Below are 25,074 nucleotides of genomic sequence, written 5' to 3'. Positions count from 1 at the left end.
TTCTGTAGCCTCTCCATTTTCCCTTACAGGCAGTACCAATCAAATGAACGTACACCTACCCAGTCTTTCGTGTCTCTTAACCTCTCTTTCATATTTCCTATTTTCCTAATATCTCAGTACATTTTGGGTATATTTTTGAGATATATTTTCCAGTTAACTAATTTCTTCTTCAAGAGTAGCTAATCTGTTCATCATCTATTGAAGTCTTGATTTTAACGGTTATATTTTTCATTTCTAGATAATCCATTGTTTTCCACAAATCCTGTTTTTGAAAATTTTTTGTGAGGACATGCATGATTTTAACAAATGAGAGTCCTACATGCCCAACTTACAAAAATTTCCCTCCAAAATCCTCTCTATATCTAACATGTACATTACTCTATCCTTTGTCCTTAGAATCCAGCTTCAGAGTAAACACTCCCCTCCCTGCCACTTGAGCTCCAGACATGGCTTTGGTTCCCTGCTGTCCTGACATCTGTTCGCAGGTATTCTTGGCTCGATACTCGGGGATTCCCACTGTAGTTGTAGGAAACCTAGGCTCTTGGCCTCCCCAAACCTTCATCCCATCCAATCTCAGCTCAGCTCCTGTCTGCTTCTCTGGTGAGGAGATAGGTAATTCCTGAAGGCCTCTCTTGCTTGTTGTAAGACCACAAACACCTTAATGAATAGAAGGGTGTGAGTTGGAGTGTGAGTTTGAGGGAAAAGGGTCCCCTGATTGTCCATGACATCAGAAGTAGAATCCTGTGCGCTGCCTTTGTATCCAACAACCGAGCCCAGCTATCTTAACAGTTCAGGTAATTTATGTGTAGGTTCTTCTGGATTTTGTACAAACACACTCATATTGTATAAGAATAACGACAATTTCATTTCTTCCTTCTAAAACTTAACTGTTTTGTTTCCTTTTATGCCTTTACAGAGGTTGTGATAATAGGCATCCTTAATCTCAATAGATAACTTTTAATGTCTCACCACCAAATATGACATTTACTGGAGGTTTGTGTGGTTTTTTTGTTTTTTTTTTTTTAAGACAGGGTCTTGCTCTGTTGCCCCAGATAGAGTGCAGTGGTGTCATCATAGCTTATTACAACCTCAAACTTCTGGGGCTCCTGCCTCAGCCTCCTGAGTAGCTGGGAGTACAGTCTCAAGCCACCACGCCCAGCTATTTGTAAAGATGGGGTCTCACTACATTGCTCAGGCTGGTCTCAAACTCCTGGTGGCCTCAAGTGCTCCTCCTGTCTAAGTCTCCAAAGTTGGCATGAGTCACTGCACCTGGCCTTACAGGAGGTTTTAAGAATACCTTCACCTTTTATTATGTTAAGGATGTACCCTTCTAGTCTATGCTTGTTGAGAGTTTTTATTATGAATGAATGTTTAACTTCAGCAAATATTTTATTTCACCTGCATATATACATAAAATATACAATTATATTAAAATAGACATAATTTCCAGAAACATTTAGAATTTTATGCTATTTCAGATATAAGTTAATGAGTTTTCGCATTGCACATTGCTTCTTTTGTGTGTATTATTTGAAACAAAGAGGTTAAGTATTTCCAAAGAAAAAACAAGGAGCTTTATTTATTTACTTTTATAGAGATAGGGTCTTGCTCTGTCGCCCAGGCTGGGCTGCAGTAGAATGATCATAGCTCACTGTAAGCTTGAACTCCTGGCCTGAAGCCATCCTTCTGCTTCAGCTTCTTGAACAGCTGAGGTCTACAGGCATGTGCCACTGTGCTTGGCTAGTTTTAAATTTTTTTGTAGAGATGGGGACTCACTATGTTGTCCAGGCTGGAATCAAACTCCTGTCCTCAAGTAATCCTCCCATCTCAGCCTCCCAAGGTGCTGAGATTACAGGCATGAGCCATACTCCTGGGCTCAAGTGACCTTCCTGCCTAAGCCTCCCGAGTAGTTGGGACTACAGGTACGTGCCACCACTCTCAGCTTTTTTTAAATTTTTTTTTTATAGAGACGGGGTCTCACTCTTACTCAGGCTGGCCTCGAACTCCTGACTTTAAGTGATCTTCCCACCTTAGCCTCCCAGCATGCTGGGATTATAGGCATGAGCCACCACGCCTGGCATATATGAAACATTACTGAACACAATTCTTATAAAGTTTGCCCATCTGAAAACAGAGCACATATCTAAAATATTACTTTTCTCCTTAAAAGCATGCTGTATCAGTGTGTTCCAACATCAGCACACATTAGGATCACCTGGAAGGCTTGCAAGAACACAAGGGAGTGATTCAGCATGTTTGGGGTGGGGCGGTTGGTGGGGTGTTGCTGTTGGTCCAGAACCACTTTGAGAACCGCTGCCATCAGCTATTCTTCAAATGTGTGAGGGAGGGGAGAAGTGAGTGAGTGTGTGTCTCAGTGCTGGGGGTGTGGAAATGACATGTGTGGCAGGCCTGTCCTGCTAGAAGGCTACTCAGGTGCCAGGCTGTCTGGATTGCTAATGGAACTTCATCAAAGACAACTGCAAGTGCCATGGGAGGGTCAGGGAAAGAGAGAAAACCAACTATGTAAGGCAACCACACAATCACCATTGTCTTAGACACGCAGTCCTCACATTTACCTTTTGAAATATTCCACTTCCCTCTCTGTCTCATCCATATCCACACTGTCTAGGTCAATATCTTTAGGCAGAAAGACATCATCTGTAAAATGAAAGAAAAGAGGCAAGTCAAATTACAATGGGCTATCTTACCAGAATATAATAAATCATTTGGCTTCACTTAATTTAAACAACTTCACAAATTGTAAAAATTTGTCTAAAACAAAATTTGACAGAAAGTAAAGGAGGGCAGATCTCTTTCGTCTGCTTATGAACATCCAGGCCCAACCTGAAAACTGTGGAACTCACATGTTTGCTAATAAGCACAGCAACCGTTGCTTCAGGTCCCATTAGAAGAGATTCCTTTGCTAGAACCTAGACTTCCCAAGTAACTGGTTGTTAAATGACAGCTGGCCCATGGGAGAGCCCTTTAGAAGGTTTCCAGAAACCTAAGATGCATGCAAGCCCAGCAGCTGTCCTAGTAAGTCTCTGCTGGAAAGGAGGAGGGCACAGATGCCAGCAGAAGCTGCCCAGAGGGCAGGCCCATGGCAAGGAAAGTACCGTCCCTTGGATGTACTCTTGACAGGAAGAGGACCCAGACATCAACCCCACAGGAAGGCAGCTCTCCCAGGCATTCATCTCACACATGACATTCAGGTCATTCCAAACAAAAAGCAAGGCTACCTTTCACTTTCCAGTTAAATAAGCCTCTTTGAAAATTGTCAGGATAGCAGGGCAATTACTGATTCAGGCTTACTCAATTTCCTAGAATCTCAGGCAAGTCTGAGAATTTCAATTTCTCTCTTCTGCTCTGCCTACCCATTTGATTCAACATTAAGCACCTTCCCTGGAACTTGTCTGTGACCTAAGTATCTGATGGATGGTGGGGCAGTTGATGCACAGCTTCTGGCCCCATCAACATGGACAAAGATGGCAGAGACCACTGACATTTCTGTTAAAGGAGAGTCTCCATTTTGCCCTTGACCTCAACATGGGACAACTTTTCAGAATCCTTAATAAAGAAAGCCCCCATTTCTACCTGTCACTGGGCCCATTTCCACAGCAGTATAAAAAGGCACGTTTTACTTGTGTAATAGCAGTTAACATTTTGACGACTCACACTGCACTAGGTTAAGTACTTTCACATATGCTAGCTCAGAGAAATGTCACACAGGAGCTTCTCCCTGAAGACACGCTTTATGACAGCTTTGGCTATCTCAGCTCACCATCGCATCCATGAGGACAAAGAGTTGGTCAGAAGCCATGACCACTGCTGCTCGGGGGGTTGAGAGGTCTAGGAAGGCTGGATGTGCTCACCATGCTCCAGGGGAAGAGCACAAGGCCTGCAAGAGTTGACCTTTGGTAATGTCAGCTCAGGAGGACGGTTCAAAGGACATTCAGCCAATGACTGGACCCTGGCACACAGTAGCAGACCGGGAGAGTGGAGACAGCCCCCGGCCACAGCAGGCTCCATAAACCTGCATAAATAGGCGCTTCAGGGCATGGGCAGGCATCCTGAGTCTCAATCAGCAGGGAAAAAAGGCAACAGAACATTTGGCCACTGATCAAGGAAACATTGAGGATGAGGGTGAGATGGCACAGGAGCTTTACAGATACAAAGCCTGAGAAAGCACAATCTTAACAGCTATTCCATAAATAGTTCTAGAAGAGCAACAGCTCCAACCACAAAAGGAAAGAGCTGGCATGTCTGCTGGAATTGCTGTCATAATGACATTTCTCACACTCTTTTGTCCTGATAGAACTAATACTCAGTTTATAAAATCTTGGTGTAACAAAAAATGAAGGTCAAGCATGGTGGTGCCCCTGTAGTCCCAGCTACTTGGGAGGCTGAGGCAGGAGGATCCTTGAACCCAGGAGTTGGAGACTGCAGTGAACTATGATTGCACCACTGCACTAGCCTGGACAACAGAGTGAGACCCTGTCTCCCAAGAAAAAAACCCACAGCTTTATCAGATTCAGTATCAGGAAGACATTTTTTACAAACTATATTAAATAGAGTAGAAAGTAACTATGACACAAGAATGTTATATCCAAGCAAGCTGTTCACTCAACACAACAGGAGAAAGTTTACTTTGCCAGATAGTAGAGAATGCTGCAGCCCTCCTAAAGTCAGCGCCCGAGGATGCTGGGAACACATGGCAGCAGGGCACGAGCGCTGCCGTATTTAACTGTGCACTTGAAAAATGGGAAAAGAGGAGACCAGAACAGCAAAGTAGAAAGACTGGAATTAACCTGCTGCTTGCTGGGGAGGCAAGAGTGGGCTGGAGGACCCCAAGACACCAACAGGAGACGGGGAGCAGGCACTCGGGAAGCCCCAACCAGGAGCACTCAGGGCTAAGTATAAAGGAATGTACCAGGGAAAAAACACAAATTTCCCTAAGCCAAGACTTTTTTTAGGAATAAAAGAGCAAAGAACACATTATATGGAAAAAGAAACAACAAATATAAAATGCTGAATTTATAAAATAATGACAGGGTTGAGAACAACCATATAGTTATATCTATAAATGTGAGTGAGCTTAACTCATCAAAGAGAAGATTTTGAATTTGGCTCACAAAGCAAGACTCAGGTTTGCTGTATACAAGAGAACGACCTAAAACCAAGGTACTCTAGAAACAAAGGGATGAGGACAAAGCTGCCTCACCAGGCAGATGGACACAAAGAGACCTTGGGCAGCAATCACTATCCTGACAAAGAACTCAAGCCCAAACCACAAAACACAACAAAAAGGAGGACATTTAAAAATATTAAAGCCATAATTCACTAAGAATGTATGACAGGAATGTGCACCAAATAACACAGAAACCACCATTATAAAGCAAATCTACAGGAGATGCAAGAAAACAGATAGAAGTACATTAATAATAAATAACAGAAGGTAGACCATGAGGACAAATAATAAGCAATATAATTAATGTATCATGGATATATATTGAACACTACATCAAGATAAAACACATTTCTAGCTCAACTGCACATGGAATACTCACAAAAGCTGACATACTAGGTCTCAAAGAAAATATCAGTGGGTCATGAAACAGAAATATTATAAATAGTAATCTCTGATCATAATGCAACAAACCTAGAAACTATTAACAACAAAGAAAGGCTCTCCCACCTGGAAACTTAAAAGCTGCCTATTATTAGGTATAATATGAAAAACCACATGAAAATTATACAATTTCTTAAAAAGAAGAAAAACTAATGGAAAAATTATCAGAATCTACGGGATACATTTTAAAAAATGATCAGAGCACAATTCAAAGTGCTTAACAACACTTTTATCAATAAAAATGGAAGAATGAAAATGAATGAACTAAATTTCTAAATTAAAAAGTTAGAAAAAAACAACAAAGTGAAACAAAGGAGAATATAGGGAGAAAATAAAACACACAAATTAAGAAATGACAAGGGGAAAATAATCACTGAAAAGAAATTTTTAAAAAATTATGAGACTACTTGTAAACATCTATGACAATAAATCTGAAAATCCAGTTGAAAAGGATAATTTACTATGGAAACACAGTTTATCAAAATTAACCTCATTACAGATAGAAATATTACACCACTATTCACAGAGGAAAGAGAGAATGCTATCATGAACCTACCTCACAAAAACACCAAGGCATGGGGGAGGGTGGGCAGGCAGTGTTCACAGGCATTTCTACCAAACCGTAAAGGCCTAGAATAGTCCCAGCACAGTTTGAATTGTTCCATAACATTGAAAATAGAAGAAAACAAAAAACATTTCCTAATTCTTTTTATGAGACAAGTATAACATTGATACCCAAAGCTAATATAGACAGAACAAAAAAGAGGAAGTAACAGATTCGCCCCTCATGAATACAGATAAAAAAATATTAAATAATAGCAAACAGAACCCTAAGGCAAATAATATACTACACCATATGCCAGTGGGCTTTATTCCAGGAATCCAAGGTAGGTTCAGTATTTAAAACAAAAAAAATCAGGTAATACAATATGTCATATTAAAGGGTCTAAGAAGAAACATTATTATCTTCATAGATGCTAGAAATCCTCTGATATAATTTCAGCACCCATTCCCGATAAAAAACACTCAAGAAATGTAAGAAACACTGGATATTTTCTCAACATGATAAAACATATACACCTTAGTGAAAGGACGGCTTTGCTTATGAATTAACTAACAGTGAAAATAACTAACTTGCTGTCTCCGTGACTGACGGCAGGGGACCCTTAACCTTAACTTCACCCTATAGCTGTTTTTCAAAATTAATTATAACTTTTAAGATGAACTAATTACGTACTGAGAGTGTTTTCACAGCATCTGAAAAGAGCAAGCAAACAGAAACAAAGTGTGAATCCTTCTTGCCAGACCTGTTAGGCCAGACTACAGATAAGAACATCTTCAGGCAAAGGGGAAAAAAAAAGGAGAGACAGCCACCTCCTGTTATCAGTCTACAGCAAAGGAAAAAAAAGCCATTTTTACCCTTTAGAAGCTCAAGCAGCTTTTCCTCAGCTGCTGGCACCTCCCCCTACTTTCTTTCAGTGCTCTGCCATTTTCCCTTCTTTTCTCTCTCTTTCTTGGGAGAGTAAACTTTTATTTCTTTCTATCCTAATCCTTGTATGAGAATTCTTTCTCTATCTGCAAGGTGAGCACCTAGTGCTTCCCACCCTTACACTTAGCCCCGCAAGCCAGCACCTTACTTAATATGGAAATACCAGAGGCATTTCTGTTGGGATCAGGAAGGACTCAGTTAAACAAGAGAAAACAATTAGAAGCATGAGAACTAGAAAAGAAAAGTAGAATTAAAGCTTGCTCTATTTGCAGATACATGATAGAATACCTGGAAAACCCCAGAAAATCCACAATAAAATAATTCAGTAAGGTAGACGATACAAAGATAACATACGGAAATCAATAGCTTTCATTTACACAAACAACCAGTTAGAGCAGCACCATCTAATAGAAAATTTAAAACATTCCTGAAAGACTCAAAGGTAGACATGAACAAATGGAAAAACATCCCTTGTTCTTGGAAAGGATGACCAACATCATAAAGATATTAATTCTCCCTAAATCAACTTATAAATTTAATGCAATCCTAATAAAGATACCAACAAACTTTGTAATGAAACTGGGAACACTGACAATAAAGTTCATATGGAAACACAAACACTAAAGAATAGCAACGGAAACACCAAATCAGAAAAGCTATGAGGAGAGAATAGCCCTCAAGATATTAAAACATGTAGAACCTCTAAAAACAACTTAATACAATAATGGCACATGAGTAAACAGAGAGGAAAAGAACAGAAATTCCAGAAACAGACCCAACTCCACATGGAAATTTACTATAGGACAAAGGTGGCATTTTTAATCAGTGGGGCAGGATGAACTTTTTAGTAACTGGTGCTGGGACAAATGGCTAATCATTTGAAAGAAGATAAAATTGGCTCCGTAACTCAAACCATACACAAGAATATATTCCAAATGTATTAGCTATTTAATTTAAAAAATATCACACAAATACTAGAAGGAAACATGGGTGCATTCCACTTAGTGTTAGAGTAAAGCTTTCAAACAAAATCTGAGGGGCTGGCATGGTGGCTCATGCCTGTAATCCCAGCGCTTTGGGAGGCCAAGGAGGAAGGATTGCTTGAGGCCAGGAGTTCAAAACTAGCCTGGGCAACATAGTAAGACCTCCGTCTCTACAAAAAAAAAAAAATTTGCCAGATGTGGTGCTGTGTACCTATAGTCCCAGCAACTCAGGAGGGTAAGGTGGGAGGGTTGCTTGATCCCAGGAATTTGAGGTTACAGTGAGCCATGATTGAGTCACTACAATCTAGCCTAGGCAACAGAGTGAGATCCCATCTTTTAAAAATTAAAAAAAAAAGGGCCAGGCGCGGTGGCTCACGCCTGTAATCCTAGCCCTCTGGGAGGCCAAGGCGGGTGGATTGCTCGAGGTCAGGAGTTCGAGACCCCATCTCTACTAAAAATAGAAAGAAATTATCTGGCCAACTAAAAATATATATAGAAAAAAAATTAGCTGGGCATGGTGGCGCATGTCTGTAGTCCCAGCTACTTGGGAGGCTGAGGCAGTAGGATCGCTTAAGCCCAGGAGTTTGAGGTTGCTGTGAGCTAGGCTGATGCCACGGCACTCATTCTAGCCCGGGCAACAAAGTGAGACAGAGTCTCACTCAGAAAAAAAAAAAAAAAGTCTAGAGGCAATGAAAAGGTCAATGAACTGACTCCATAAAACCAAGCAAGAAAACTTCCACATGGCTGAAAAGCATCATAAAGTCAAAGACAACTTGTAAACCAGGAGAAAATCTCTGCAGTATATTACAAAGTGAAAAGGCTAATATCCATAATATATAAAAAATTCTTAAAAATGTAAGACCAAAAACCCAATTTAAAAAAACAATAAAAAGGTATGAATATAAAATGCACTAAAAAGATACAGAAAAAGCCCTTAAAAATATACTGACCTCAGCTGGGCACAGTGGCTCACGCCTTTAATCCTAGTGTTATGATACACAGGAGGATCGCCTGAGGCCAGGAGGTCAAGACCAGCCTGAACAACACAGTGTGACCCCATCTCTACAAAATAATTTAAAAATTAGCTGGGCGTGGTGGTGCACACCTGTAGTCCCAACTACTCAGGAGGCTGAGGCAGGAGGGTTGGTTGAGCCCAGGAGTTTGAGGTTGCTGTGAGCTATGATGATGCCACTGTAGTCTAATAGAGACCCTCCCCCACCCCAAAATATTGACCTCATTGTACTTAGGAGAAAAATACAAATGAAAACTATACTGAGGATTTATTTCAGCTAATGGATGGGGACAAAACATAAAAATCCTGACAATATATATACTCCGCCAGCAAGGCTGTGGGCAGAGCAGTGCTCAGATGCTGCCAGTAGGGAACTGAGTGGAGGGTCTAGGGAGAACCTGGAGGCAGGTAGCAAAACTGTGAACGCACTTACCTTCTGACCTGGCACTTTCTCTTCTGGAAACTGCTCTGAAGACACATCTCCAAGCAACATGAAAACACATATGCACAAGAGTGTACCCTGCAGCACTGTGTGTAATCAGAAAGCACTGGGAACAGCTCCAGTGCATGTTCATAGAATGGCTGGAGAAATGACGGTACACTTTAAATGGAATACTACGCAGCTGTACAAGAATGAGAACGATCACTATGAACTGACATGGACTGATTCCCAAAACATATTAGGTGGAAAAAAAGGGCAAAGGTCAAGAGACTATCTGTTGTTTGCTACCTTTTGTGTAAAACAGAAAAGCAAATAAGAGACTGGTCAGTTACCTATGGTGGTGGGTGAGAACCAGATTAAAAACAAAGGGACTAAGGAGGAGAAACACAACAAAATGTAATACAAACAGAAAAAAAATGAATCAGATGCGTCTTAAATGAAGGAAATAATTATACTAAAGCAGAAAAAGAACTAATTCAAGACATTTTTAAACACAGTGCTACCACTACATACCCTAAAGGCTAAAGACAAAAATAACTGGACAAACGAAATCATGTTCAAAGTTTTCCACAGTGGGAAGGGAAGGTAATTTGGAACTACCTAACCTGTGTTCTAGGACTGAACAGGTCAGGAAATGCACGGACGGGGTCCAGGTGCTCACTGCCAGGGCAGGAGTTAAACGTGGAGAGGGGAAGGTGAGAAAGCACACTGCAGCACTGCAGCGGGATGGGAGTATCTGGAAAGCACGGCTTGTAATACAGAAATCAGATGAAGAAATGGACACAGACACCCGTGTAGGTGGCACACGCGCACCCCTGGCACCCCCAGCTCTGCTGACTGAGAGGTTGTAGAGGCAGCGCCACGCCACAGCACCTGGGCCTGGGTTTCTAAACACCACTCTCCACTAAAAGAATGAGAGTTCCTTGGAGAAATGACCAGTTCAGGGCTTGGACAGAACAGACAAGATGAGCCTGGAGCAGCTGACTATGACAGGAAGTGCAAAGTGCTTAAAGGATGGTGAAGTCGCATCAATAGGACTGAGGAAAACGCCATCCTGAGGGTTCCTACTGACCGAATCTGGGACAACCAGAGCATCAACATAAATAACATTAGTAAAAGATAATAGTCTACAGCATCAAGTAAAAATTCATGAATTCACCCGCATATAAATAACTAACTAAATAAATGAAAAAATACATGGGGGAGAAGGAAAGCTCCTCCTATACTAGAATGCCTAACAACAAATGTAGAAGGAATAATATTAGAAAAATCTCCATTGGCAAACAACATAGTAATAACCATTCAACGCAAGAATCATTAACAGATGCTAGAACTAGTGGGTGAATATTTGGAACAAAATAGGATATTCATCTCTGTGTGAGACATTAATAATTAGCAAATGACTTGACTGTGGAGAAACTGGGCAGATATCACCTGAACCCAGCATCAGAGTTAACATCCCAGTGATGGGACGGACAACACTGTGCAGCTGAGGGAATGCACAGCGAGACCTGTCATGTCTGTGGCATTGCTGCTCAAAACACACAATCTAAATCTGATCATGAAGAAATGGCACATATCACCCAATTGAAGGACACTAAAAAAACGGGGGGCTGTACTCTTCAAAAATAGCCACGGTCATGAGAAACAAAAATTGAGGAACTGATCCAAATTAAAGGAAATTAGAGATATAATGTGATCCTGTATTAGATCCTTTGCCAGGAGAAGACAATAAGAACATTTTTTTTTTTTTTGGCCATAAAGGATACTAAAGGGACAACTCAAGAAACATAAGGAAGGTCCTTAACTAGATAAGAGCATTGTATCACTGTAAACTTGTTGATTCTGATACTGTACTGTGGGTTAGGATTGGGGTTAGTAAAACAGTGCCCTTGTTTTGAGGAAATACACACTGAAGTACTTAAAGGTAAAGGGAAAGCATGTCCCAAACTACTCAAATTTGGTTCAGAAAAACAAGAGAGAAGGAGAGAGAGAACGACAAAGGAAAACCTGGTACCATGTTGATGCTGGGAAACTGGAATTCTCTGTACTCTTTTTGTAGCTTTTTGGTAAGTCTAAAATTATTTAAAAATAATAAACTATAACAATGTTTTTTTGTCCCTTATTGGTGGTGAAAAAGCCACAAAAAGCACAAAGCCAGGAATAGATAAGGCAGTGTCCAATCCACAGGAAGGGGAGAGAGACTGTAAAAGAATGTCAAACTAAGTGCTTTTCTCATATTATTACATCTCACACAGAAAATTAAAAGTCACAGGTTAGAAATACTTTCCCTCTGTTCTGTATTTACCAATCGAATTGCTGACTCTGTCTCCTTTCTTCTTCTTATTTTTCTTGTTCCTGCCTTTTGGCTGAGGAGAATCTGCCAGTAGCAGCTTGTTGTTCTGCTGAAGCTCGCTGGGAGAGGCGGGCTCAGCAGGGACTGGGTTTGACCTTTCCTCCTTGACATGGTTCAGCTGCTTTTTGTTATTGTTATTACTGCTCACTTTTCTCTCCTCTCTTTTCTGCTCTGTGAGGGAAGTGAGGTCAACCACTTTAGCCTTTGACTCAGTCTGGGCCCGGGGTTTGGGCTGCCCCTCTGTGGCTTTGGGGGGCTCCACGGGCTTCCGTGCTGGCTCACTGCTGGCCTTACTGGTCTGCTTTAACTTCTGTTTGCCGTTTCCCTCTTTATGATGATGCATTATGTCCAAGAAAAAAGAGAGTGGCTCATGCTGCTTCCCACTGACCTCTTTGGGGAGGAGAGGTTTGGAGTCTCTGTTATTGATGGGGTCTGCAGTGTCCCTGTCGGCTCCTGGCCCTGGCCTGGGCTCTGTGTGATTCACGTGAATCACATGTGAAGGGGAGCAAGAGGTGGTTTCTGGTCCTTCAGTTTGCTCCAGTGAGCCATTGTGCGTGTTCTCAGAGTTAGGGACAGATTCTGTTGCTGCCTGGAAATTTCTAGGAAGCATGTCCAACTTGGGGCAGTCTTTACTTGGCCTCTCCTTCTTCTTCTTTTTTACAGCTCTTAGCTTCTGAAGCTCCTGAAGTCGGTGAAATTCCTCCTTGAAATGTTCCTCCTCCTCCTCTTCTTCCTCCTCCTCCTCCTGACGCCTCTGCTCCTCCTGGAGGTGTAGATGCTCCCGGGCCCTGGCCTCGGCTTCTAGGCGAGCTTTCTCTTCCAGCTGCCGTTGTAAAAAGAGAAGGCAACTTAAGACAGTGGTAAGTACACTAAAAATTAAGACCCACAGAAAACTAAGATAATCTAAAAAACGAATCACATATGGGATAAAACTCTGAAAGGGGCTATAATAAACTAAAAATTTAAAGCATACCTACCTTCAATTGTTTTACTCTACAGAATTATTAAATTTCATCTATCTACCAACGTATATGCTTACTTTATTTCAGGGTGTGGGGGTAGTTAACAAAAAAATCCCTTACAGCCTTTGACCTGGTGCTGGGCACATGACCTGAGGTCAGAGCAGCTGCTGGGCTCATGTCCAGGGAGCTGGCTACCTGCCTGTACTGTGTAGCAAGGAGTCACGCTGATGATGGAACTGATACTACAAATTGCTTGTGCAGCAGTGAGGGCTGAACACGTGCTGCCAGAACTCTGGGCAAACACACCTTTCCAGGTGAAGGCTGATGCTGATGCATTCACCTGTACCAACAGGGCATGCAAGAAACATATAGTAAAAAACCAGAAATTCCTTCTCATCCTGGCAGATAAATAAAAGTCCCCATATATTTTCACCAGTGTGACAGAGCAAATGGCTTGCTGCCCAACTTCACTAGTGAAAATTATATTTTCATAAAGATATATTCCAGGAGCATAAATGGAAACGTAAATGGAAACGATTCCTTCTGTTTAGAAAATAAATGTGAGCCATCTGAGTTAGAAGCATGGCGCTGCCTATCGTTGAACTCAAAAAAAGCTAGTGCTTACAAGAAACTTTGGCAAAAGCATTTTGCTTGGGAAAATATAAAAGTCCTGCCCAAGTTTAAATTATTTTACACAATATTTTTAGTAGACAAATTTACTTATCTTCTGAAAAACTTAAATAAAAAATTACGGTAAAAATTTAACAATAACATGTTTTTAAAAAACTTTATTTGACAATTCAAGTAAAAATTATTTAATTCCTCGTTCCATCTGTTAAAAGGGAAACCTTCTCTGGGAGGCAGCCCCTGATAAGCAGCTCTTGGAAGGGCCTTAGGGTGGGGTCCAGTGTCTGTAGTGGGCCACAGGGCTGTGCCAAAGGGGAAACTGACTCCATCACTATACTCAATGGCACACACAGGGCAGCTGGTGTCCTCTCAGTGCTGAGCCACATTCTGGCACGAGCTTGTCACACCATGGTCTGGTGACAAACAGGTCAGGACATCTACTGTGAACAGGTGCCTCAGCCTCCAGTGGAGTGACTCCCCCAGCAAAGGCTACGGGGTGAACCTAGTATAGGACAGAGTCCACAAGGGAGCTGCTGCCTTCACATCCACAACCAGCCATCGTCACCGAGCCTCAGCGCAGACCTGTGGGCTGTCCTATGGCATAAGGTCAAGGGAGAGAGTACCAGGACAATGAGGAGGTCCCACGAGGTGTGAGTGGGTGCTGACCTGAAGTCTGGATCCAGACTGCCTGCAAGGTCAGAGGGCAAGTGCCTGGGGTGGAGGATACCCCTGAAAGCATTGGAAGGGGCCCCTGAGGCCTCCAGTGAGTCCCAGTGTGAGGTCTCAGGCCTTGGACCACTGTGGGGCCTCTGATGCAGGAACACACCGCATGCTCCTCGCTTCAGGGGGTGCGGCAAACCCAGATCTTCTGAGGCACAGAACAAGCTTCTCCCCTAAAGCCTCCCAATTAGACCCAAGGGCCAGTCCAAACCTACTTTAGGACTATGGAGTACGAGCAGAGCTCTTGATGGTAAACCCACTTAGAATAATCATAATTCATGTAGAATCAAAACAGCTAAGTTGGAAGCAACAATGTAAGACATATGCCCAACCTCTGGTCCATGTGGGAATGTCTCCTCCTCTTGATGTCCTTGTCTGACCAAGCTGCAGGCAGGGACATTGCCCCTTCCCAAAGCAACCATCCCACTGTCAGAACCCTAGCAACATTTACAAGTTCCTCTCTGCCTGTGGCCCACATCTGCCTGCTTGGGTCTGGCTCTTGGAGCTGAAACCAGGAGGATCTTTGGAACTGTTCTAGTATAGAGGCGCTGTAGAAAATCCTCCAAGAGAAAATTTTGCTGGGGGCAGGGGAGATGCAAATCATAGATTTAACTGATTCCCAGCAGTATCAACATTAGCATTGAGTAAGAACAGAATTTCTTGGCCAGGCGCAGTGGCCCAAATCTGTAATCCTAGCACTCTGGGAGGCCGAGGCAGGAGGATCGCTTGAGCTCAGGAGTTTGAGACTAGTCTGAACAAGAGCGAGACCTTGTCTCTACTAACAACAGAAAATAATTAGCCAGGTATGGTGGTGCACACTTATAGTCCCAGCTACTCAGGAGGCTGAGGCAGGAGATCACTTAAGCTCAGAATTTGAAGTTGCAGTGACCTATCCTATGATCACATCACTGCACGCTAGCCAGGGTGACAGAGCGAGACCCTGTCTCAAAAAAAAAAAAAAAAAAAAAGGAATATAATTTATCATTTATTAGCAGACAGTCTCAAGTCTGCTTACAGCCCCTCAACTGGGCCAAGTAGACATTTACTTTTTGTGACACATCACGCCCTCTGGTGAGGTGGAAACTGCCCCAGACTCCCCACAAAGGCTGGTCACCTTAGTCTTCCACATCAATGCCATGCACTGGCCCTCATCTGGAATGGCCAGTGGGACAAGAGGCGCATCGATCTGTGTCTAGAAGACTCTGCTGTGCCAATTGCCATTCCCAGTCCCATATCAAAGTCACTTCTTCACTCACAGGCTCCAAAAGCCCCCATGAACCTCACTTCCACTACCTCTACAGCAGAGGGCTCCTTCTTCCCTACTTCCTTGGGAAGGAAGGTTCTCATACAGATAAAGCTGGGTCTGCTGCTGCCCCCAAGATGGCCAGCACAAGAACATGAAAGCCTGTGTTAGATCCACTAGCAGACCCATTACACAAAAGGGGAAGTGGTTTCCTGAAAGTACAAAGTAAGGTTTTTAACCAGCTTCCAGTTCAGGCCACCAGAGACAGATAGGAATAAGTCAACTCGCTTCAGAGTCCCCACCGCCTGCAGCTCAACCTCATTCCTAGAGAGCACAGCAAGTGCCTCAGACCCAAGTTGCATCACTTGCCTTTCTCTGCTTATGTCTTGCTCGCTTGGCTGCTCGAGTGCTGCTTACTGGTTTGGTCTCTGAGCTGTTTATAAACTGTAACAAATCCTCTACCCTTCGGTGGTCAACGACACTTTCCCTTTCCGAGATCTGATCCATTTTTTTAGGCTGCTCTTCTTTCCTCTTGGTCAGCCGTAAACGAAGCTTCTCTCTCATTTCTGCATAATTCCTACTTGTTGGTGCAGCTGGAGGCTAAGACAAATAACACAACTAAATTAAACTTCAGGTTTTAATTCTGAATGTAACAGATTTCACACATCTCTGCAAATAAACTATTTATTACAAGTAGTACATGTTCACTGTGAATATAATGAAATAAGATAAGCTGGCAGAAAAAAGAAAAACTATCATCACCAAGTTATCCAAAAGTTGCATTGTCACCTACCGCTCAAATTTTATACATTCATGAAAGATCTGGTAAAGCACATACCACTATGTACGCACATGGATTTTTTTAAACTGAAAAGAAACAATTATACATACTGATTCATCTACTTGTTGTTTAATACAGTGTGAATCTCTTTTCATGTCAATAAAGGTACCTGTAGTATCTTTCCATCCATTTGTAGATTTCCTTTTCAGTGCCAAAAAGGAAAATAATTACCCTCAATTCTACTGCCAAATTTCTTATTAAAAACAGAATTAAGCAGAAAAACTATAAGCCTCTGCTTTTCCTACTGCTCATCTCTCATAAATCATGAGTGATAACTGCTTGTACAAATTAAATTACTGCCCTGGAAAGATGTATAAGTATGTATGGGTACCACCATCCTTTGTATTCAAACAAGAAAAATCAAACTATACACATAAAACCCTGATGCGACTGGCTACACAGTATTCCACTGTATGGATGTACTATGTAACAATGCCCCCCACTTCACCAGCTATTTAAAAATCATAAACAAATATAAAAATACAGTGATGAAATCCTAACAGCTAAATCTTTGGGCAAACACTTTTCATTGTTTCTTTCAGTAAGTACGACCTTAAAGTGGAATTGCTGTTTCAGACCATATTTGGATTTTAACTCTACTGCAAATGAAGCTTTCCATATAGTATAACCACACATTGAATTAGTCTAGTATATAATGCTTGCGAAAGAGCCTGCGTGTTGCACACTGCTCATGTCCCACCAGGCTGGCCTCACACACTTACCCCACCATGCCCGAAGAACTCGCAGTAGCAGCAGTCACAGTACTTGCCCTCCTTCTGGGTGGTGGAGGTCGAGGTGCTGGAGCTGTGCTCAGAGCAGCTGTCCTCGTCCCCACTCTCATCCCCGTCGTCCTGCTGTGGGTCATAGACGCCATTCTCGCAGCGGTGTCCTTCACAGTCAGGGTCACTGCAAAACCGCACACAGGCTCGTTAGCAAATGGCCTGCCCTCTCTCGCCCACCCTTAGTTCTGCCCATTTCACAGATAAGAGGTAGCACAGAGGATGTATGCCCCAGGGTGTCACTTGTAGTCAAGCACAGGTGGCAACAGAGGGCTTGGGCAGGAGGCACAGCTTGCAGGCAGGCAGGCAGTCACCCACAGCACTCATAAAGCACCACGGAACACAAACAGTCCCTCCAGTGTCTCCTTCTGTGACTGTTCCTGCCACCTGCTTCCACAATGAGCAGGAGGGAGGGATGGCTTCAAACAGGAGAGTTCAAAGATAACAGAAATTTGTCTTCTAAAAAAAAAAACTGTTGTTTGCTGTATTGTGCTTCACTATATACATTTTATACATTTTCTTCTGACTCTATCCAATGTATAACAAATACAACTTAAAAACCAAATAAGAGACACAGTGGATGTTGCCCACGGTTAGGGGTAGTCTGCCCACTGACCCACAGTGGCTCAGCAACTTTGCTCTTCCCTCTGCAGAGCTAGAGGCTGGGATGGGAATCCCCCATGGCCTCTGCTGGGGATGACCCTGAAAATCCCTCTGCATTCCACTGACTTTGCAACTGCATGGTTCCAGGGACAGTTTCTGTAGCTGTGTTAGTGCGCATAACACCCATTTCTCAAAGTGCTCCCAACCACCCCTCCAGGACCTGCTCACCTGCAGACGCTCGGAGGGGCACTAATGGAGCCGTCTGTGGTGGGGGGCAGGGGAGCAGGACAGAAGCTTTTGCGTGTGTCCACAAACCCGGGAGCTGTGGTTGCAGCTTTGGGGAATGATGGGGCTGTAAGATTTGCAAGGTGAGGGGTGGAGGCAGGTGAGAGTGCAGCAGGAGAGAGTGCTGGGAGCGGGGCCAGGCCCGTGGGGCTGTTCCTTGGGGCTGTCGGTGCCGAGTGTCTGTGATCCTCCTTGTTGATGCCATGAAAGACATCGCCTGCATCGAGAGACCGAGAGTCATGGCCAATGGCTGAAGAAGAAACAGACATTCATGTTTCCCTTAATCACAATTTTTTCACCAATTTTTTTGTTTTAAAAATGTCTAAACCTATAGAAAATTTGAAGGAACAATACAAACACCCTTCATCCCTCACCTTGATTCACGATGATTTATCATTTTGTCATATTTACTTTATTTCTTATATGCACACACACTTTCTGGCTTAACATTCAGAAGTTACACTCACCCCTAAACACTTCAGCATGAATTCCTGAGAACATGAACATTTTGCTGTATGATCACTATACCATTATTACACCAAAGACATTTAACATGGACATGGTACTCTTAGCCAATGCACAATTCATATTCAACTTTCCAATCTTCTCCACATGTCCTTTAGCGCTTCCTCCCAACACAGCTTCCTCCAAGACATTTTCCAATAGGACAGCTATCTGCCAATTTGGATTTATCTTGTCTCAATACATTCAGGTGAAACGTTTAGGGCATGAATCCCACAGAGGTTATGCTGGATTCTTCCCATTTCTTGGCAGCAGGAAGCACCTAATGTCCTTTTGTTCCATGACAGTGTGCAGAGGGCTACCTGCCAGATTACTCCAGAGTAAGATGCCAGATTCCGCCATCCCTTTGTAACCTGTCAGTCCCGTGAATGGAAATGCTCTGTTCCCCAAACTGATACCTAGTATTCTTAACGTCCACTGATGACGCGAGCCTGAACCAGCAGCTACTGCACAGCTAACTGCAGAGTGCTGATGTGCCACTTCTACCCCCTTACTCACACGGCAGTGGTGTACGTCTGTGAAAAAGAGCTGCCCTGCCTCCTCCCTTGCCTGGGCATCCCTATGGACTCTCAACCTTATCTGTGTGGTATCATCCATTTCATGACTTTCTGATGCTCAGTCTTTCCCAACTTTGGCTAGTGAGGCCCCTTCGAGCCACTCCTGAGTTCTGCATTGGTATCTAATGAATTTCAGGCCCCCTTCCCACTGGTGGACAGTGGATTAACCCGAGCAACAGCAGGGGATGGGTGACAGGCAGCCCTGTCAGCTCTCCTTTGCTCAGTGTTTTCCTAAAGCAGCTTCCAAGGAATCCCACCACATGCTCAGAAAGCAATGGCCCCTTCCTGTCACAGAACAATGGGTACAGTGACTGAAGGCAAGACCTAGTGCAGCAAAGCCCCGGTGGGATTTAGTATGACAGCTAAAATTCTTATCAGAGCCTTACAGGCCAAGCTCTTTGTAGGTGAGCGTTGGGGGCACTAATTACATTAGCATAGCCTCTGGGAGGCTAAGTAAAAGGCAATTACAAAGATGGTGAGAAGTAAACAAGCCAAGCCTTTTATGAGGGTCCCCAAGGGCTAACAGGCCTTACCTATTGAAGGAGGTCTCTTGGACGACACTTTGAACTGGCTGTTGCTCGACTGCACTGTGGTAGCTGTGCAGGACACGGAGGACATGGCTGATGAAGTGGCCATGACAACTTTGTTTGCTTCCATAAAAGCATCTTGAAAATTGTACAGACACTTCTTTTTTGCAGCATTTTTTTTCTCTTTATCCGAAACTGCAGGTGTTTCACTGCTAGACGGAGGTGGAAGGGCTTCAGGTCTTGTTTCTGAGAGTGTTGGCCCTAATATATCACTCCCTTCAGAGAAGAATGGGAAAATTAAGACTTCTATCAGAAATAATACTTAGCTAAACCCTACAAGACATGCTGATGATTGAAACACTTAATACTGGGGCGTACTGCAGTTAGGCCTTCACTGGGCTGATGGTCAGCTGGCTTTTAATCTAAGAAAACATCTTTATTGAGCACCTACTATGTGCCGATTCCTGTGCACAGTGCTTCCCAAAGTCATTTAATGCTTTAAAACTGCTTTCTGAGGTTGGTACTATTACTTCCATCCTAAGAAGATGAAGAAACTGAGACTCAGAGAGGCTAAGCAACTTGCCCAAGGTCACACAGCTAGAAATCCTTCCCAAGCACAGATCGGGATGTCCAGTCTAGCTTGTTGTTCTGAGTGCATGCAGGGCTGGGTGTGTTGCTACCACGAGCTCTGGCCATGTGAAGACAGAGATGAGGCATAGCTACCAGCCCCTCCTCAGGTGTTCTGGGCTCTGCGACTGAAGTTAACAGCTGAGCCTCAGCAACTGAGGCAGCTGGGGAAGAAGGAGCTTATTAGAAGGGAACAGATCCCATGTAGGGGCAATATAGAAATCAGAGAAAAGGAACAAAAGCCACGGCATTCAAGTCGACCGTGACACTGTCTCCCTGCCCCCTCTGCACTGGGGCTGAGGTCTGGTTGTCACCACTGCTGAGAATCAAAGGCTGGACATCAAACCATGCAGATTAGACCCTGGGCTGACACACAGCCACGGAGCCAGAGTCTTGCTCTGCTCCATCAATGCAGGGGACTGACTGGTGGCAGATGCAAAGGATGGAGCAGAAGGACACCCCCCAAGGACCCAAGGATGGAGGTGAGGGAGCAGCAGCTGGGTACAGCTGCACCAAGGCTTCTATAGGAGGTTACAGCAAAGTGTCAATCTATTCAGTGTGGGTTATTTTAAAACTTTAAGAAAGTTTTAACAGATTCCTTACCAGAAATTGTATCTGGCAAGAAAGTGCCAGGATTCCAGTTCTTATCATTCATCACTTCTGATCCCCAAAGACTTATAAATTTAGAACTATTCCACTCTGGAGTATTCCCAAAACAGCTCGGATAAATATGGTCTTGAAGAGATGCATTGAATACCTGATGCTTATTTGTGTGATTCTGAACAGGTGCTGGCGGTAAAGCCTACAAAAAAAAATTTTCTAATCACATATCAAAATTAATATTCTGTTTACGTAAGTAGTTAAACTACAAACACACAGATCATTACTGAAAACCTTGTGGGATATGCTCACCATGAGCTTGTGTCCATGGGTGCAGCACATCTCACAAAGCAGTTACTCGATTTATTTATAAGACTATACACAATAGGTCAAATTTCAACCAGATGTGATGTAGATTTTAAAAGCAACTGATGCCTCAAGGAATATACATAAACAAACTTTAGACAACTCAGTAGCCGCTCACATTCCTACCTAGTCTCACCCGAGTGTGGTTAACATGCATAAGGTCTGTCCCTACGGCTTATTCTCATCTGGCATTTTAATGATCATGACAAATAAGTCAACTTTAGAATCACTGATGAAAATGGGTACTAAGGCCTTACACTGATCTCTGACACTTGGGTGAAGTACAGCGTAAGTCTGAAGAACTAGAGGGACTTCATGTTGTGCTCTGAAGCTCATGGCACTCTCCAAGGAGCCACCTCACAGGCAAGCCGTGCAGTGGGCTTCATGGGGCAGACCCTGGTTGAAGGCATCAGGGGACAGTGACTTGGGTCTGGCCAGCAGCGACACAGTTACTGGGGGACCAGCCACCTGGCTGCTCCCTGCACCCACCTGGGCCCGCCCTCCTCCTGAGCCCAGTCCAGGCACTAGGCCCTGTCTGCTGACCTCCTCAGGAGCTCCTGAGCAGCCCCGTCCTCACAGCGGCATGGCCGCAACAGCCTCCACACTTGCACTCGGGCCTTTCCAGTCCTTTTCCTCACAGCAGCCAGAGTGACCTTTTTTGAATGTAAATACGAGCATGTCACTCCTCTGCTCAGAACGCAGCAATGGCTTCCCAGCGTTTGGGCCCCATGAGACCCGAAGGAGCTGGGCCCACCTACCTGTACCCTTCCTCTCACCAAGCCCTGGACATGCAGGCCTTCCCATGACCCCCACACTCCTACACTCTTACCCGACCCTGAGCTGTGCACGCACCGTGTCCACATTTTAGAATGCGCTAGCCTTGGCTCACTACCTCGCTCACACACACTCATGCTCAGGCTGAGAAGCCGCCACTGCCTTTCCTCTCACCACCCAAGACCCAACACCCAAGACCAAACGAGCCTTCCCATGAAACACACTAAAATCTGTAATTTTTCCTCTTAGCACTTACCATGGTTTTAACCCAGGACTTACTTATAGCCTATTGGTTTAATGTCTGCCTTCCCCCAAATTATGTGTGCTTCACGAGGGGATGGGACACCTGAAGCCTGGTCCCGTAGCCCCCAGCCCTTGTCAAGGCAGGGCACATGGTTTCCCCTCAGCAGGACTGAGGTACTGCTGGGATGAATGAGCACTAAGGGATAGGCCTTGCCCTACAGAAAAAAGCTACACCTAGTGATCATGCCCTTTGGGATGCAGAAATAAGCAGTGAATTCTGTGAACTCAAATGGGACTCGAGGCCCTGGCTGGTGCAGAGGAGGGAAAAGTACAGAGTTGGCCCATGAACATGGATGACAGCATGGCACCCTGAAGGGCTCAAGGACAGGGGCAGTGGCCAGATCAGAGACAGCATTGCATGACTTCGTCCTGAAGGGACCATGGGCACAGTGACATGATGTGGGTCAGTTTATCAGAAAGACTGATTTGTGGCAATGCTGTGGGTGGACCAGAGCGGGAGAACAACACTGAGGTAGGCAGTTAGGGGATGAGAATGAAGCAACGGTGGTGAAGGTGGTGAGGAAAGGAGCAATCCTGGAGCTATCAAGACAACAGCTGTGACTGAACAATTAGGTCAGGGACTACCATTCCAGGCAACAGCTGGATATGAACTCTAGTCCCAGGTCTCGGCCTTGGGCCTACAGACTGATGGGCTCAATGCCAGTTCTCCTTTTTACTAGCTGTGTGACCTCAGGCAAGTCACTTAATCTTTTTGTGCTTTAATTTTCTCATCTGTAATCTGGAAATACCTACCTCCAGGGGCGGTGGTAAGAATACAGCGCACTGCCTGGCCCATAATAGCATTCAGTGAGTGTGAAGGTGGATTATTTTCATTTTCTAAGACTACAATCCCTAATCACAAAACAACCAACCAAATCCTACCAGCTGTGCCCATTCTCCCACAGGGTTTTGGAGCAGAGAGAAAGTGGGAAGGAACTCCCCCTGGGCCACCGGGACAGCTCAGTGTGGGGAACAAGCCCAGGGAGCTGGTGTGGGGCGACGGTAGGGGCTGGAGCAGATGCTCAGGACTTGATAGGGGATGGGCATCCACAGTACAAGCAAGGGCTGCAAGCAGCTACTCTGGCAGGGGAGCCCTGGGGGCAAACAGTAAGGAAAATGAGAAAACCGTATTTCCATAGACACCAATTCTTACAAAGTAGTAGTAAGCTAAGAGCTGCTTTGCTGAGAAGTAACTGATGAAAAGTAACAATTAAGTATGAGAAGGTGTATCAGTTTTGGGGACCTCCTGCTAAGGTGCAGAAATACCTGACAAGCGTAAACCAGCCAGCTTTCTCACAATGCACAACTCTGGCTTTGAGAAGTGGCTCCACCTTGCTAGCCCAGCTGGTAAACTCTGAATAGCAGAAGCACCTTCAGGGCTCTGAGGCTACTGAGGTACTTCCAGGGACCCTCTGAGATGAGACTGTGAGTTGTTTGCTTTCCTCACTGGAAAGCCTGGCTGAGAGCCTGGACTTCACCACCATGTGTGTCCAGAGAGCTCTTGCTCATCCTTCAGACCCTATTCCAGTATCATCTCCTCTGCAAAACCACCCCTGCACTCATTTACACAGTTTTTCTCCTTAGTGTATTTTTCTGCCTTGTGTCTGTAAGTTCCATTAGGTATGCAGTAGCATTTTGATGTTTTGTCCTGATTATGTTTTTGTCTTCCCTTTAGACTGCGAGCTCTTTGAAAATAGGCACCAGTACTAGCTGACTTTTGTTTTCCTAGAATGTAGCACAGGGCCTGGCACATATTGGGTGTTCAATAAATGTTGTTGAAAAGTGTTTAGCTCAGAGGAATAAGGAAATGCATCTCTAAAACCGTAATACTGGAAACATAAGATAGTGATTCTACACATTCAATTTATACACTCTTCAGAAACCTACCTACTCAGAAAAGGAGGCCCAGTTGTAGAGACAAAAGGCAAAAGAAAAAGGGGAATCAGTAATTTTAAAAAGTTGTATTTTTCAGTGTTTTTGCACAAGATGCCTACTGATCTTAACAGCTTAAGAGTTTCCTTCAGAAAAAAATAGGTGTCACATATACCTTTGTGACATGTGACATGTATGTCACATACACACATTTCTGGGCCATGCCTTGATAAGTCCACCAATGATTTAACCATAAATTGAGTCTCTCAAAATGTGGATAATGCTATTAAATTAGAACACTGATTTCACTCTTTATATAAATCCACAAAGCTTCAATTAACAAGTTTTAATTATTTTCTACTTTGAGACAAAAGAAGTAATCCACAGGAAGTTTCTGCTTTAAATGAAAGCTCTGACACAAATGCAAACACACTAAAAAAGCTTTTCACTAAGCCCAAATTCCAAGTTTATCCTGGCACGAAGTGATGTGGCCTGTCCTCTACACTGTACAAAAAGTGAGCCAAGAGAGAGCAACACCAAATCATCACACACACGTTTGAGAGAGAGTTCCAACACTAAGTATTAAAACAAAAAGGAATTCCAGTTATATCTTAAGTAACAAGAAAGTTAAGATGGGCCGGGCGCGGTGGCTCACGCCTATAATCCTAGCACTCTGGGAGGCCGAAGCAGGTGGATTGCTCGAAGTCAGGAGTTCGAGACCAGCCTGAGCAAGAGCGACACCCCGTCTCTACTAAAAAAAAAATAGAAAGAAATTATCTGGCCAACTAAAATATGTATATAGAAAAAATTGGCCGGGCATGGTGGCACATGCCTGTAGTCCCAGCTACTCGGGAGGCTGAGGGAGTAGGATCGCTTAAGTCCAGGAGTTTGAGGTTGCTGTGAGCTAGGCTGATGCCACGGCACTCACTCTAGCCCAGGCAACACAGCGAGACTC

The 25,074-nt window shown here is 43.9% G+C and overlaps 1 protein-coding gene across 4 annotated transcripts in view; it reads right to left on the bottom strand.

The window, feature by feature from the left end:
* FAM193A (family with sequence similarity 193 member A) overlaps window positions 1-25,074 on the bottom strand; it is a 137,974-nt gene that overhangs the window by 15,491 nt on the left and 97,409 nt on the right. For 3 of the 4 annotated variants that reach the window (XM_045528199.1, XM_045528200.1, XM_045528201.1), the window contains 7 exons: window positions 20,808-21,006; window positions 19,584-19,853; window positions 17,915-18,221; window positions 17,027-17,210; window positions 15,833-16,063; window positions 11,864-12,734; window positions 2,577-2,658 (listed from right to left, as the gene is read on the bottom strand). In XM_045528199.1, the coding sequence (XP_045384155.1) occupies window positions 2,577-2,658; window positions 11,864-12,734; window positions 15,833-16,063; window positions 17,027-17,210; window positions 17,915-18,221; window positions 19,584-19,853; window positions 20,808-21,006 (2,144 nt within the window). The remainder of the gene's footprint in view (window positions 1-2,576; window positions 2,659-11,863; window positions 12,735-15,832; window positions 16,064-17,026; window positions 17,211-17,914; window positions 18,222-19,583; window positions 19,854-20,807; window positions 21,007-25,074) is intronic. The other variant, XM_045528198.1, reaches the window with a different exon arrangement.

Source organism: Lemur catta, chromosome 17, assembly GCF_020740605.2.
Source record: "Lemur catta isolate mLemCat1 chromosome 17, mLemCat1.pri, whole genome shotgun sequence".
NCBI lineage: Eukaryota > Metazoa > Chordata > Mammalia > Primates > Lemuridae > Lemur > Lemur catta.
Note: the sequence above shows the minus strand (reverse complement) of the source record. Positions and strands in the feature narration are given on the sequence as shown.